The following is a 16,440-nucleotide window of genomic DNA, read 5'->3' on the forward strand; positions in this document are numbered from 1 at the left end:
GTATTTTCCAAGATGTCATTTCCGGTTGGTATAAAACTCGGTCGAGGGCGCGTTACCGCCGGCATTGAAGACGCCATCACTGCTGATCCAGGAAGGAGTGAGGCATCAAATTAGGTCCATAGTCATATTTTATTGTATTTTTTTTTATTTATTAGAGTATTCGTTTGTTAACCTCGTTCGTTAAAAAATGCCCGGATATTCTGACAGAGACCAAAACCGCGACCGAAGGTAAGATTTTCTCTCCCCGCTCGGATGCTGGTTCACCGGCATGGCGGCCTCATTTCTTTTTTAAAAAAAAAACGATTATTTATAAAAATGTATCGGTTTTATCTTTACAAACTTGCGTTTAAGTAACGGTGAAATCCCAAATAGGATATATGTTTTAGGTCCTATTTAGATTATATAAAGTTAGTTTCATAACCGTGAAAGCTAACAATTAAAATAATTATAATTTTCGGTTATACGGTCAGACTTGATTGATCGTGTAAATGTGGCGACTTCTGCTCATATTAAATGTTTTGATTCAGATCTGTTGCTCGTCGCTTGTATTTTTATAAGAAATGTTTGTAGGCCTCACCATGTGGCTGATGGCGTTGCTGCTAATACAAAATGCCGGCCGGCTTTTTCTTTGTTTCCCTGCTGGTAAAATGGCAGCGGGTTTTTAAAGCGTGACTCAGACCATGAGCACTATTTTCACCGGGCTTCATCTTTTTTACCTATTTTCATCCGTTTTTCAAGTGATTGTCATGCTTGATTATTTGTTCTAATGAAGCTTATTAATGGTTCGTGATTGTGTTATACAGGGGTTATGGCAACAGTTACAGCAGCGGCCCTCCGCGGTTTGGTGGGAGTCGAAATGGTCCACCTTCCGGGAAGAAGTTCGGCAGTCCCGGAGACAGACTGCGCAAGAAACACTGGAACCTGGACGAGCTGCCCAAATTCGAGAAGAACTTCTACCAAGAAAACCCGGATGTAGCGCACATGTCGTCGGTAAGCGCATCAAGGGAAAAATTGGTGCAGTTCTTTTGCGGTGATTGTGAGAAATCTCATTCGATCTTCATTTTAGATTAGATTAAACTGTATTGTCATTACACAAGTACAAAGCAACGAAATGCAGTTGGGTCTAACCAGAGTGCAGGATATAGTGTTTACATGATTTACATAAATTAAATAGAATGGTATTATAGGATTATAAACAGTATTTTACACATGTATGTGTACCATTAACATAATATACAGGTGAATATACATGTACTATGAATATAATATACAGATCATTATACAGAGATCATTTCCACACGGTTCAGTCAAATCAAATAACCCCTATTTGACATTTTACACATTTACAGTACAGTCAATGAAGCAGAAGTAACTTTCTGAATTCAGCTCTGATTATGGTTCTGAGGTTATTGATCTGAAGGTCTGAGGGGCCACTGTTGGGCCCTTAAGAGTCCCTCTCTCAGGGATGCTATGTCATGGTTGACCCTGTGCTTTGACCCTTATAACAGCACAGTTTAAAAAACATTGTGTTGGCAGAGCAAGAAAAAGAAGTTTGTCAATTACTATTATTAATAGTACTATTATTGTCAATTTAATAAGAAATCGGTGTCCTGGCATGCCCATGGACAGGCATAGTTGACTGACTTCTATTTTTATTTTATTGCTGCTGTTATGGTCACCCAGAACTCATCATTCTGCTTTACTACTTATAGCAAGAAGTCGAACAGTACAGGAGGAGCAAAGAGATCACAGTCAAAGGGAGAGACTGCCCCAAACCGACAATTAGATTCCATGAAGCAAACTTCCCATGTAAGTTGAACACACTGCCCTTTAAATAAGAGTGCCGTAACGCACATTGTTCTCGATTTATTTAGATTTGCTTTTGTTTGCAGCCTATGTCATGGACGTGATTAATAAACAGAACTGGACCGAACCAACTCCGATCCAATCTCAGGGGTGGCCACTGGCACTAAGTGGTAAAGACATGGTTGGCATTGCCCAAACTGGCTCTGGGAAAACTCTTTCGGTAAGAAAGAACTCGTGCTAACTGATTGCCGTGTTGTAAGTATGTGGTGTTCATTTTTTATTTATTTTTTTTCCCCCAGTATTTGCTCCCTGCTATTGTGCACATAAACCACCAAGCATTCCTGGAGCGTGGTGACGGACCAATCGTAAGTGATGGTTTGATCATTCTTTTGATCTCATATTTTTGCCTTTCTGGTTGAGATGCTAAGCTGTGGTCTGTTCCTCAGTGCCTGGTGTTGGCTCCCACTCGTGAGTTAGCCCAACAAGTCCAGCAGGTCGCAGCAGAATACGGCAAAGCTTCTCGTCTCAAGTCCACCTGCATCTATGGAGGCGCTCCCAAAGGACCACAGATTCGTGACCTGGAGAGAGGTATGTTTACTGCATCTTTTTAATACATAAAACTGTTGCACCTGGTTCTGTGTTCACCTCCTGTAATGTTTTTCAGGGGTCGAGATCTGCATTGCTACTCCAGGAAGGCTTATTGACTTCCTGGAAGCCGGAAAGACAAATCTGCGCAGGTGCACGTATCTGGTGCTGGATGAGGCTGATAGAATGTTGGATATGGGCTTTGAACCTCAAATCCGCAAAATTGTCGACCAGATCAGGGTATGATTTTTGTATACTTCAGCATTGGCTCTATTGTAATCAAGCTCCTTTTGTTGGCTAAAAGGAAAATGCTTGTTCTACAATGTATCTCTTGTGCTTTTCACAGCCGGACAGACAGACTCTGATGTGGAGCGCTACCTGGCCCAAAGAGGTGCGTCAGCTGGCTGAGGACTTCTTGAAAGATTACGTCCAGATCAATGTGGGAGCTCTGCAGCTCAGTGCCAACCACAACATCCTACAGATAGTCGATGTATGCAATGATGGAGAGAAAGAGGACAAGTGAGTGTGCCATTTTATTCTTTTTATTTTTTCAACATTTGTTCGCTTTTAGTGAAGCATTTCCCTTAGAGCAGTAAGTCATTAGGACCTGTTTGCCGTCGTGTGTTAAGCTTGTGAAAAATGTAAAGTCGGAGGTTTTGGAGAGCTCTGGATTTTCTTGATTTCGAAGAGCTGCTTTATAAACCACCCATGTTCTTTCAGGTTGCTCCGCCTTCTAGAGGAGATCATGAGCGAGAAAGAGAACAAGACCATCATTTTTGTGGAAACTAAGAGGCGGTGTGATGACCTTACAAGAAGGATGCGCAGGGATGGGTAAGTATCCATTCACTTGTCAGAGTATCATTCTGTATGTGGTTTCCATTAAGCACTCAACATTTTGAATTTTGTTTTAGATGGCCTGCAATGGGTATACATGGAGACAAAAGCCAGCAGGAGAGAGACTGGGTGCTCAATGGTATGAAAAATTTAATTTTACTTAATCGCCTTTTACATATGACGTGATGTGTGTATGTCATTGGGTTTAGTTGCCGAGTTATTAATTTTTTTCTCCCCGTTTCCGTAGAATTCAAGTTTGGCAAAGCACCCATTCTCGTTGCTACTGATGTGGCATCGAGAGGTCTGGGTACGTATGTTTTTGTTACTCAATGATTTGTAATACATTTTAGTAGTTTTCATGGAGATTTTAAACTGCTGTCCCTCTCTCCGAGTTATCCTTCACCTAAAGGTGCAGTCTTGGAGGCAGGACCTTGGCATGACGTGTCCAGAGTCTCCGGAGGGGTCTGGAGCTCCTTTGCTGGAGTTCTGCCTTTTCTGCCAGCCAATCAAATCGTGTACAGAGGTGTCGGAGTTTTCGTGTCCTTGGTGTGCTGGCCGGCCACCGAGGAGCACGGCATTGTGGGATAGCTCCGGTGACTCCTCTAGCATATCTTCAGCTGCCATTGTGGAAATACTTTGAGGTCTCACTCAATGGGGCCACTTCCACACTATTTGGCCTTTTGAAACGAGAGCAGCTGTTGGTTATGTGCATGCCTCTGTACTGAATGTGATTCCCAGGCTAGCTGAGGAGTTCCCTCCTGTTCTGGCTTCGATCATGTCGAGTCCTGCCAAAGAGAGACCTTGTCAAGTGACTGCTGATTGATTTGTAAAGACTGTCTTGACTAATATGGTCAAATCTGAGTTTTTAATGGCTTGATTCAAGCAAGATGTAACACTTGGACTTTAGGATGTCTTTGCATCTGTCTGAGCAAGACCCAGCACTTGATTCAGTTAAACCTGTAGGGGGAGCAGTGTAGTTGCTTCAAGACTCAGCCGGAGAGATTCATGGGACAATGAGGCGTGTTTTGCTTGGCTGCTTGATAATTTAGCGTTATCTTTTTAATTTGCTTATTACCTCCATGTTGATTTATATATTAATGTCTCTTTGCTGTGGTGGTGTGCATACTTTGCTCCCTTTCCACCACACTGCATCACAATGATTTCCACAGATGTCGAGGATGTCAAGTTTGTAATTAATTTCGATTATCCCAACAACTCCGAGGACTACATCCACCGCATTGGCCGCACAGCCCGGAGCCAGAAAACCGGAACAGCGTACACTTTCTTCACGCCCAACAACTTTAAGCAGGCACAAGACCTTGTGTCTGTCCTCCGTGAAGCCAACCAGGCCATCAATCCAAAACTCATCCAGATGGCAGAAGACAGAGGAGGTAAATCCAATTGGTGAGATACAGGAACTGTGGCTCTTCTGCAGCCACATTTATTTTTTTCCACTAAGTCTTCAGTGTAGCAATTTTAAGACAGTTCAACGCAAGTTTTATACAAACAATAAAAAAAATAAGGACTGTCTCACATGTATTTTTAAATGTAACTTTTCTTCTGCAGGTCGTTCAAGGGGCGGGAGAGGTGGCGGGTATAGAGATGATCGCAGGGATCGTTACTCCGGAGGCAGACGGGATTATAACTACAGCAAAGACAGTCACAGCAGCGACCGCAGTTACGACAGTGGACCAAAGAAACCCTTCAGTAGCCAGACACAGAATGGGGCAACATACAGTAATGGGGCCAGCAATTACATTGGAACCAGCAGTAATGGCTTTAATGGGGCATACAATGGACAGTCCAGCTTTAATAGCAATCAGGCTGGTAGCTTCAGTAATCAGGGTTTTCAGAACAAACCGTTCCAAGGTGCGAGCCAGGGAGCTGCTCAGAATGGTGTAAATCACAATGCACAGTTTCCCTTCACCCCTCAGCAGCAGTCCATGCAACCCATGATGCCCTTTTCCATGCCCCCTCCTAACTTCCCCTAGATAAATTTGTGCACACCTGCAAATGCACAGTATAATTTATTGCCTTGCGTAACTTCTATATTTCATGTTATGACTGTTAATGTTCCTCCCTGTAAAAATTTATGACTGGTTTTCCATCTTCATGTCTTGAAGTCTGCAGTAGTGAAGATGCACTTTTTTTGGGGATTTTTTTTTTTTTTATATATATATAAATATATATTCCATTATGCTCATACTTTTCACTACTTTTTTTTGTACAAGTTTCAAACATTTATAACTTTACACCTGTAAAGATATCTGGGCCATTACATGGCCCTTAAATAAAGAACATAAAACCCCACATTGTCTTATTTTTTTTCTTTCCATGTTTTATTTTAAAAAAGTGATTTTCTTTAAGACTTATTACCAAATAAAAAAAATTTTTGGAATGTTTATTTTGTTCTTTGAGCTTGGTAAATGTTGCCAAGTGTGTATTATAATTGACCACTGGGAAAAAGATGGCAAGTTTCTGGCACATGCTAAGTATCATACAGGTGTATTTCAATATCAAAATTATTTTATTTTAGTAATGCAATACAAAAAGCGAAACTTGTATCGTAAACTGAAGGCCACTGGTAAAAAAAAACCTGGGCTTCCATGCCACCTCAGCAGTGCCACAGACTGATCCCCTACATGCCATGCCAAATTTAAGCAGTAAAAGCAAAAGGAGCCCCCTACCAAGTATTAAGTACATGTACAGTTAATTAACATACTTTCCAGAAGGACAACAATTCACTAACAATTTTTTTTTTTTTTTGTTCTATGAAGTATTCAGATTTTTTTTAGGTCTATATCATTTTATATATATTTTATATATATACACACACACGCACACAATTTCTGAGAACTCTGCACAACTGGTATAAACAAAAACCTGTGGAATACACTCAAACTTGTCCACAAAATAGAATTTTGTGGTAATTATTTCATATGTCAAGCTTCACAGGGTTAACAAAAATGTTTTCACAGTTCTGTTGTTTATATTATTAAAACTACATTTCTAATTTTATAACTGGAATGTCCAGTCTGATTTTTACCAGCTTGCAGAACTGGAACTAATACTGACTTTGTGTATAGTCCATACTGGGGTTTCCTACTTCCTATCCAGGGCTGTTCACACAGCTTCAGCACCTTTCCCTTAAAAATCATATGGCTGTGCAGCAAGTTAGTGTTTAATACTTTTGTGAATATTTCAGCAAGTTTAATGCAGCTTTAATCCACCCAACACACACACACACACACAACCACCACCTGTTGTAGTGCCTGTAATGTCTAATCACTAGTAAAAATAATTGCCTATGTCTTCAATACACTGTACAACTACACAAATCAAATGTGAATGCTTAAAAAAAAGAAGATAGGGCAGTTCTAATTAATTTTTTCCTCTGTTGACTTGTTGAAAACCTCCCAGTGATGAATGCTGCATGATTCCACTTGTTTAAGCACTTGGGTTTGGGCTTTGCTCCTGCTTGGTGGAAAGAAACACTCCATGCCTTATTTTCTAGTTCAGGTTGTTGAATCAAATTATTGAATGAATCAGTACTCTTACTCGTATACATCGTGTCCTTGTAATCCTGAATTGGTGGGATTTCCTGTATGTACATCTATAGGTTCCCTCCATCTTCAGACATGGAACAATGCTGTGGCATTTGAATGATTTAGTGGTACCACATAATAAAACTACTGTAGAATGACATTCTGGCAGACTGGTTAATAAATACTCACTGCAGTGCTGTTGATGTTCTCATGCTAGGCTAAGGAAAATAAATTTTAGGCTTATTTTTTATGAGTGGAAAATAAATATTGTGGGAGTTTAATGTTTAAGCTGGAAGGGCCCATTTTGCACATGGCATTTTCCCATGATTTCAGTGGCCAGAATCCGGTTTCACGTGGCTTCCCTATCAGTATATACTCTTATGTAACAGGATATCAAGGGGATGTGGATATAAAAGGCAGCATATATATACCGCAGGCAGTGTATTGTTCTCTTTTTTTTAAAGCTGTTGTGTTCTGAGAGGTTCGTACTCATGGATTTGAAATTCAGATGGATGTTTTTTGTGTGTGTGCTGGTAGTCACATGTTTCACAGATGGTAAGTAAATTTATTGTCGGCATTTTTTTATTTTTCTATAAAATTTTTAAAACAAACCTACTAAATACAAAATCTGCAGCATCCGATCACATGACATTAATGTATTGCTATTTTAATAGGATATGTTTTAAACATGCAAACACACAATCAGACAATACATAGCAACACATACACCACACACACACACACACACACACACACACACACACACACACACACACACACACACACACATATGTGTGTGTGTGTGTGTGTGTGTGTGTGTATGTATGTATGTATGTATGTATATATATATATATATATATATATATATATATATATATATATATATATATATATATATATATGCGTGTGTGTGTGTGTGTGTGTGTGTGTGTGTTTGTGTGTGGTGTATGTGTGTCTATGTATTGTCTGATACATGAGATGAGATATGATCTCACCCCTTCCAAGCATTATTATGTTTATCCCCATGATATTTAAATTGGGGAATTTACCTGTGTGTTTTTCCCAGCAGTCAGTCTGGTTGTTTTTCATTCTTTTTCATTCATTTAAAAAAATTGTTTTTATCCTTTTTACAGTCTATTGCCCCAAGTATTCTCTGGTTTAGCCTGCTTAGCCATTTCATTAATCTCTAGTTGTAATTTTTATTTTTTAGATATTTAGCTTTCTGCATTTTTTTTGCGTCTTAAAATTTATTAAATATAGAGAGTGCTTCTCAGGAAATGTTCAATGCTAAAGAAATGTGACTTTATCAATGTACCCCAAAGATAATTGGTTTTAAAGTCGATTGTTTTATCACACAGAAATTACCACTCATTATACATTTTGAATTGCATCGAAAAACACTTGTACTGTTTATAGAATAATAGTTATATTTAGCATTATTCTAGGATTCATGTAGGATGTAGGTTTCTTTTATTATTTTCATTGCAGCACCAGCCTTAGTGTTACTGACACAAAAATGCAGCTTGTTTTGTTACTGGAAAACGTTGAAAATACTGTCTTAAAGACTCCATAATGGCAGAAAACACACGAGACTCCCAAGCCTTCTTCCATAAATCTTTTATACACATCAGCATATAAATCTGGGTTTTTTTCCTGTATTAAATATCAGTTAATCAGAATTACATTACATTGTGACTCCATCGTATTGCTACTTATTACCTTAGCGTTAATAATAATCAAGTTAATAAGGTAATAGAGGTAATAGTTATTACTTTAGAAATAAGTTATTAGAAGGAAAGCATTTATATACTTTGTCGTCAACACTAATTTCAAAATACTGTTATAAACAATTCACCAGTGCGTTGGTGTAATTAGAAATATTTTGCTGAGTAATTAAATAGATATTTCCCCATTGTGTTGAATGAATGCAAAGGTGATACAATTTCTTCAGTCTTAAGCGGAGTAATTGAAACCATCTTAAGATTTCTTTTACTGCTTTCAGGACATAGTTTTCTTAAAACAACAGTAGATGTTTGCCTTAGCCCGAATTAAAGGTAGATAAGAAAATGCATAGACACAAAGGTCACAAAACAGGTGGAGATCGAAACATTGCCAAGGTCATTATTAGAATCTTTGTCAATGAATCATATAATTCATTTAACTTAGTTAATATTTGGGGTTATAAAATAACTAATGGATTATATTGTCAACTTTATTATACCAATGCTAATACTAATTTCTTCTCTGCTCTTTGTTCTGGTTAGACCGTTACACAAAGCACATGGACAACTTCATTAAAGTGGTGGAGATTATTGAATCAGACAACCCTGGACTTGGGCCTCTAGCGGTGCTGAGGGGTTTGCGTAAAGCTGTTGGCATTGATACGCCATTTATTCAGCATTATCTTGGTCCCCTCAGTAATGCACAGAGTCTTCAATTAAAGTCAACACTCAGTGAGTTCATCTCCAGCGTTCTTAAACACCAGGTGGTGGAGAATGTGGAAGAAGGTGTAGTACTCACAGCAGATGGAACCACTGTTGCTCTAACTCCTCTTCTGTTGGGCCTTGAAGCCGGTTTGATGTCCACTTCCTGGCCGCGTATCCCTGGTCTCTACCCTCTTTCCCTCACTAAGAACCTAGCTCTTTCATTCGTTCAGCATTCCATTAACAAAACTTCCACCTCATCAAATCTAGGCCCTGGCGGATGTTGGGACAATGTGACAGAACCTAAGGTCTTCACTCTCTCTGGTGTGGCCTCCCTGGCTACAGATTCTCTAATAAATGGAGGCATGGATGGAGTGATTTTAGGGAGGCATGTTGCTAAACCTAACAAACAACTGCTAACACTGAGCGCATTGCTGAAACAGTACTACACCTACCAGTTGAACAGTTCAGGGCTCGATGCTGCACCTGCTCTGATCAGCCAGCTTCGCAGACGCAGCTTTAGAAAGCTTGTCAGCATTGCTTCACTGAAAAAGCATTTAGCTAGGTCTCTGAATAGATATCAAAAGTTGGATGAATCCCAGAAGAAGAAAAAACTAAAGGTGGAGATAGATGAAGGGCTGAATGAATTTGTCCACAGTTACATGGGTATGTTGCTTTATGACATTTGACATTGTCACTAACCCTAGATCTATAGAAATATTTGATGCAAATGCTGATCCATTCTAGTCTAAATGACTCTAGGTTATTTAAAAGCATTTTAAAACATTTGTAGAACAGAAAAGAATGAGTACAGAAAAGTTGTTGTAATTACAGCATAAAAGTCGACATGTTCTACAAATCTACAGTGTCCAAGTGAAATTATTTACTGAAGTATGAAATAGACTTGGGCACAAAGTAGCATGTTATAATATAGGCTAGATGTAAGCACAAGTTTTTGAAGCTATTTTATTATATATTTTCTCTTGTATTATGAAGTCACTTCAATTATGCTATTATAAGATTAACTATTATGTCTCCGCCTTATTCTCAGTCTGTCCAGCCATCATTACACGTTGCATGTGGGAAGCTCAGCCTTATCGGGGCACTCCCACTCTGCTATCCCTGCCTTTATCTTTCCTATATATTCATCACACTTATGAGCCATCCCAGCCATGTCTGTCCTTCCAGCAGTGCTCTCGAGACATGAGGGCTATGCAGCGCTTCCACCAGGATGATCGTGGCTGGGACGATATTGGATACAGGTATGAGCAGAAACCACTGATATTCAAAATATTTGGCAAAAGAACAGATGGTTAGTACAATATAAGAGAAGAAGCATAGTCATGGCATGGTTCACCATACATCCTAAATGTTTTTTTTTCCGCTGTATATACACTATAAAGCTATCTGTATATATCTCATAATCACACCCATATGTGGGTCATTTCCAAACTGTTTCCTCAAAGCTTGAATTGTATAGGATGTCTTTGTATGGTGTAACATTACATTTTCCCTTCACTGGAACTAGGAGGCCCAAACCTATTCTAGCATGACAGTTCCCTTGTGCATAAAACAAGCCTCATGAAGACATGATTTGCCAAGTTTGGAGTAAAAGAATTTGAGTGGCCTGGACAAAGCCCTGACCTCACCCCCAAGGAATACCCTTGGGATAAACCGGAATGGCTACAATTCACCAGGCCTTTTCACCCTACATGAGCACCTGATCTCACTAATGCTCTTATCTCAGAAAGGGTCAAATATCTCCCTCCAAATCATTCTATCATTCAGGGGGAAACCTGAACAGAAGAGCACATATGAGTTTTATGGTGTCCGTGTACCCTTGGCCATCATTTAGTAATTAAAACAAAAATAACAGTGGTGTTTTAAATGTAAATGCATGCCATCAACTATATTTATGATAAGACTGAAAATATTTCAGATGGTCCACTGGCTCATCAATCTTTCCACAATCATTTGACACGTAATGGTACAACAATAAAAAGATTATTCTACATTCCCACAAGTACATTAGCAACTTTAAAAAATGAAAATGTCAAAATAGTATGCTTTTAAAATCATGTTAGTATGCAAATATATAACATTGTCAACTGTAAAACAGTTGACGATGATCACTTATTAATACTTATAAATAAAAAGCAGACCGGTCCCAAGGTTCTTTACAATTTCTGGTTTATATTTACCTCTAACTTAGCAGTCACATAGTCCCATATTTCCAATCTACTCTTTTTGTGCCTCTTCAGCTTTGTTGCGGGTTCTGATGGCTACGTGTATGAAGGCCGTGGCTGGCTCTGGGTGGGTGCCCACACCAAAAACCACAACTCTAAAGGCTACGGCGTGTCCTTCATAGGAGACTACATGTCCAGCCTCCCTTCCCAACGCACTATGGATCTAGTGAGAGAACAGCTGGCAAACTGTGCCACAGATGGAGGGAAGCTGGTCTCAAACTTCACCATACATGGGCACAGACAGCTGGTAAACACCTCCTGCCCTGGAGATGCCCTCTACAGTGAAATTAATGGATGGGAGCACTTCAGGGTAAAAGATAATGTCACAGAACTCAAGTTATAAATTGTGTCTCTGTTTATTTCATAAAAATTTTAGATTTTCTAGATTGATCTATCTGTGTCTGCATGTGTCTTCGTGTTGTACAGGAGGTTCTGCAGTAAAGATGACATGAAGAAGACAATGGCAGAATAAACAGAATAAATCTGCACAATAAATAGAAATCATATACACTGCCTTGGTCTACTGTGTCATCACCTTTTCTGAAAATCTGTCCAGGAATATACAGTGAGAAAAAAAATAAGTATTTGAACACCCTGCTATTTTGCAAGTTCTCCCACTTAAAAATCATGGAGGGGTCTGAAATTGTCATCGTAGGTTCATGTCCACTGTGAGAGACATAATCTAAAAAAAAAATTCAGAAATCACAATATATGATTTTTAAACTATTTATTTGTATGATACAGCTGCAAATAAGTATTTGAACACCTGTCTATCAGCTAGAATTCTGACCCTCAAAGACCTGTTAGTCTGCCTTTAAAATGTCCACCTCCACTACATTTATTATCCTAAATTAGATGCACCTGTTTGAGGTCGTTAGCTGCATAAAGACACCAGTCCACCCCATACAATCAGTAAGAATCCAACTACTAACATGGCCAAGACCAAAGAGCTGTCCAAAGACACTAGAGACAAAATTGTACACCTCCACAAGGCTGGAAAGGGCTACGGGGAAATTGCCAAGCAGCTTGGTGAAAAAAGGTCCACTGTTGGAGCAATCATTAGAAAATGGAAGAAGCTAAACATGGCTGTCAATAGCCTTCGGACTGGGGCTCCATGCAAGATCTCACCTCGTGGGGTCTCAATGATCCTAAGAAAGGTGAGAAATCAGCGCAGAACTACACGGGAGGAGCTGGTCAATGACCTGAAAAGAGCTGGGACCACCGTTTCCAAGGTTACTGTTGGTAATACACTAAGACGTCATGGTTTGAAATCATGCATGGCACGGAAGGTTCCCCTGCTTAAACCAGCACATGTCCAGGCACGTCTTAAGTTTGCCCATGACCATCTGGATGATCCAGAGGAGTCATGGGAGAAAGTCATGTGGTCAGATGAGACCAAAATAGAACTTTTGGGTCATTATTCCACTAAACGTGTTTGGAGGAAGAAGAATGATGAGAATGATGATTAATAGCACAAAGGGTAAACAACTTAAACTGGATTCAATGCCTTGTTTATTTAGACCATGTCCAATGCCTCTTGTCCTTCTTGTACATTCTCTCTCATGTTGCTTATGAATACAACTTTTGACAATGTATAAGAAGAACAAGGGATATTGAACAAGGTCTGAATTAACAAGGCATTTAATTCAAATAGTTTATGCAGTTTGTTATTTTGGGCTACTTTTTTTTGTTTGCCCTTGTTATCCTACACAATCCGGTCAAATTTTTTTGTTAGTTAATAAGTAACGTAAAAGCTAGTTTGCTGTGTAGCTTTTGTGTTCTGAGCAGTGTAAATCCTGTAGCCAAGACTTCTGCAAAATCAACCCACATCTCAAGGAGAAGATGAAATATGAGGTAAAGAAAAATGAAGGTGAACATGTTTAGTAATGGGGTGAAAAAACATAAATTAATTTGATTTTAGACTTATTGCCTTCTCACCGTCATTCAAACCTTATAACACTTTTTATGTATAGTGTCCACACTTATGGACAATTTAAAGTTAACAAAATAATTTTTTACCTATTAATATCTTAATTAACTCAATTGTTTGAGAGAATTATTGTTGCATTATTTTAAACAAAATTTCCACACTTTTCTAGGATTTTTGTCATTCTCAATTTTTTGCCAAATGTGCAATGTAAGTAAAAAAAAAAATAAAAAAAAAATAAAATATATATATATATATATATATATATATATATATATATATATATATATATATATATATATTTTTATTTTTTTTTGTGCTTTTAAAAAGAAAAGTCCTTTTAGCTTATTTGTTTTTAATTAGTGATGTTTTGATGGAATAATTTTGTGGCTACAAATGCAATAACATTAAATTCTAAACATTTAATTAAATATAAAATTACAACCAAATATTTTAGTTATCACACTATACACAAGGAGATTTTTACCTGGTATCAAACATCAAAATCCAAAGGCAACATTAATATGAAAGTAATACATACTGCAGATCATACAAACAATCAGAAAACTAATAGTTACATAGTTTTTAAAATATATAATTATAAGTCAAAACTAATACAGTGGTGTGAAAAGGTGTTTCTGATTTCTTTTTTTTTGCATGTTTGTCACACTTTAAAGTTTCAGATCATCAAACTGATTTAAATATTAGTAAAAGATAACACAAGTGAACACAACATGCAGTTTTTAAATGAATGTTTGCCCTTCTGTTAAAACTGTGGTTTATCACAGCTGAGTTCAAATATAAGAAAAGGTTATATAGGTTATATAAACGCTATATAAACGCTTTGGCGAACCACACTGAAAGCCATTATTCACAAATGCGAAAACATGGAACAGTGGAGAAACTTCCCAGGAGTGGCCGGCCAACCAAAATTGCCCCAAGAGCACAGCAACGACTCATCCAAGAGGTCACAAAAGACCCCACAACAACATCCAAAGAACTGCAGGCCTCACTTGCCTCAGTTAAGGTCAGTGTTTATGACTCCACCATAAGAAAGAGACGGCAAAAATGGTCTGCATGACAGAGTTCCAAGATGAAAACCGCTGCTGAGCAAAAAGAACATAAAGGCTCGTCTCAGTTTTGGCAGAAATCATCTTGATGATCCCCAAGACTTTGGGAAAATAATCTGTAGACTGACAAGACAAAAGTTTAACTTTTTGGAAGGTGTTAATCCCATTACGTCTGGTGTAAAAGTAACACCGCATTTCAGAAAAAGAACATCATACCAACAGTAAAATATGGTGGTGGTGGTATGATGGTCTGGGGCTGTTTTACTGCTTCAGGACCTGGAAGACTTCCTGTGATAAATAGAACCATAAATTCTGTTGTTTACCAAAAAAATCCTAAATGAGAATGTCTGGCCGACTGTTCGTGACCTCAAGCTGAAGCAAATTTGGGTTCTATAGCAGGACAATGCAAGCCCACCTCTGAATGGCTGAAGAACAACGAAATTAAGACTTTGGAGTGGACTAGTCAATGTCCTGAATCCTATTGAGATGCTGTGGCATGACCTTAAAAAGGCGGTTCATGCTCGAAATCCCTCCAATGTGGCTGAATTACAACAATTCTGCATAGATGAGTGGACCAAAATTCCTCCACAGCACTGCAACAGACTCATTGCAAGGGATGGCAAAAACCTGACTGCAGTTGTTGCTGTTAAGGGTGGCCCAAACAGTTATTAGGTTTAGGGGGCAAACGCTTTTTCACACGGGGACATGTAGTTTTAAATTTTGTTTCCCCTCAATGATAAAAACTTTCATTTAAAAACTGCATGTTGTGTTCACTTGTTATATTTTATCTATATTTAAATTTGTTCTGATGATCTGAAACATTCAAGTGCGACTATACATACATACATACTGCACACACACACACACACACACACACACACACACACACACACACACACACACACACACACACACACACACACACACACACACACACACAATAGGTTTGACTATAAATATTTCACTTTCATAAAAGTAGGTTTACTTTTTATCTTTTGGCTCGGTACGTTGATGAATGAAGAGCAGTGCTGTAAAATTTAGTCCAGTGTTCACGACCTTTTCAAAGAAGGTATTTTAAAAACCTGAAAGCGCCTCCATGTGGACATGTGTTGAACAACACTCATTTGTTATCTTTCAAAATAAATAGAAAAGTTGGAGTATAATTTATAATTCTTGAATTGCTCTGCTCCATTTTGAAACTCAAAATACACACATACTTACTATTTGGACTTTAATATTTTTCTTTCCCTAACATTGGCAATATTCCTCAGAGGATATGTACACTTCAATATGACATTATGACGTATAAACATGATACAAACAGGTTATAATCGATCAAAAATGTATCATAAAATATATTTCATATTTAAAGAATTATAATGCAATTTTGGCATATAGTATTTCTTATTACTAGAAAGAAAATTCTAGGAATAAGCAAATCTATCAATTTCGTTTTACACTTTTTTCCCCATTGCTTCACTATGTGCTGACTTACAAGGAAAACAGTGAATTATTCCATGCATACATCTTTGACATAACATTTGCACTTAATTCCTTCATTCTGAATATGACTCGATATGTTTTATGAGAAAAATAGAGCTATCCTTTTCCATTTGTAATATGTCATTTGATAACTCAGCACCATTTGTTGATATTTTCAGAAAAACATAAACAATTGCAGGAGAGCAAAAGTCTGGCATTGCTAAGGGACTATTTTATCAGACAGCTGATGTTCTAGATGGGCAAATAATAAACATCATAGTAATGTAGAAGTTCAGATACACACACACACACACACACACACACACACACACCAGTCTGCTTCAGATCCCGTACAGAAGCAATGGAGGGACCCCATAATTCAAAAGTAGCAACTCTGCTAAATCTATCTTGAGTGTGTGTAACAGATTACAGTACTCCAGTAGATGTACAGTAGGTTAATGAAGTGTAATTATTTGGATGGGGAGTGTACCTTTAATAGAGCCTGAACATTTTCTTATAGGT

At 38.2% G+C, this 16,440-nt stretch overlaps 2 protein-coding genes across 3 annotated transcripts; both read left to right on the forward strand.

The window, feature by feature from the left end:
* ddx5 (DEAD (Asp-Glu-Ala-Asp) box helicase 5) lies at positions 1-5,535 on the forward strand. Of its 2 annotated transcripts, none has more exons than XM_083566347.1 (13): positions 1-228; positions 804-990; positions 1,713-1,809; positions 1,893-2,026; positions 2,106-2,171; positions 2,253-2,394; positions 2,471-2,631; positions 2,738-2,910; positions 3,112-3,222; positions 3,303-3,364; positions 3,473-3,532; positions 4,395-4,616; positions 4,792-5,535. In XM_083566347.1, the coding sequence occupies exons 1-13, from the start codon at positions 188-190 to the stop codon at positions 5,214-5,216; spliced, it is 1,881 nt and encodes a 626-aa protein (XP_083422473.1). In that variant the 5' UTR covers positions 1-187; the 3' UTR covers positions 5,217-5,535. The 2 variants fall into 2 exon arrangements, with proteins under 2 accessions (XP_083422473.1, XP_083422474.1); XM_083566348.1 differs by having other exon boundaries at positions 3-228; positions 4,395-4,629.
* Positions 5,536-7,176: 1,641 nt separating this feature from the next.
* On the forward strand, positions 7,177-11,950 carry pglyrp6 (peptidoglycan recognition protein 6). The gene is made up of 5 exons (XM_083567158.1): positions 7,177-7,325; positions 9,035-9,859; positions 10,245-10,455; positions 11,455-11,749; positions 11,866-11,950. The coding sequence occupies exons 1-5, from the start codon at positions 7,262-7,264 to the stop codon at positions 11,878-11,880; spliced, it is 1,410 nt and encodes a 469-aa protein (XP_083423284.1). The 5' UTR covers positions 7,177-7,261; the 3' UTR covers positions 11,881-11,950.
* The last annotated feature ends 4,490 nt before the right edge of the window (positions 11,951-16,440 follow it).

The sequence above is a fragment of the Silurus aristotelis genome (assembly GCF_946808225.1).
Source record: "Silurus aristotelis genome assembly, chromosome: 17".
Lineage (NCBI taxonomy): Eukaryota > Metazoa > Chordata > Actinopteri > Siluriformes > Siluridae > Silurus > Silurus aristotelis.

Excerpts from the sequence above, each read along its gene's own strand:
- ddx5 (XM_083566347.1), top strand. The coding sequence starts at position 188 with ATGCCCGGATATTCTGACAGAGACCAAAACCGCGACCGAAG. Across the intron at positions 229-803 it reads GACCAAAACCGCGACCGAAG|GGGTTATGGCAACAGTTACA; the intron begins GTAAGATTTTCT and ends TGTGTTATACAG. Across the intron at positions 3,533-4,394 it reads TGTGGCATCGAGAGGTCTGG|ATGTCGAGGATGTCAAGTTT; the intron begins GTACGTATGTTT and ends TGATTTCCACAG.
- pglyrp6 (XM_083567158.1), top strand. The coding sequence starts at position 7,262 with ATGGATTTGAAATTCAGATGGATGTTTTTTGTGTGTGTGCTGGTAGTC. Across the intron at positions 7,326-9,034 it reads AGTCACATGTTTCACAGATG|ACCGTTACACAAAGCACATG; the intron begins GTAAGTAAATTT and ends TGTTCTGGTTAG. Across the intron at positions 10,456-11,454 it reads TGGGACGATATTGGATACAG|CTTTGTTGCGGGTTCTGATG; the intron begins GTATGAGCAGAA and ends GTGCCTCTTCAG.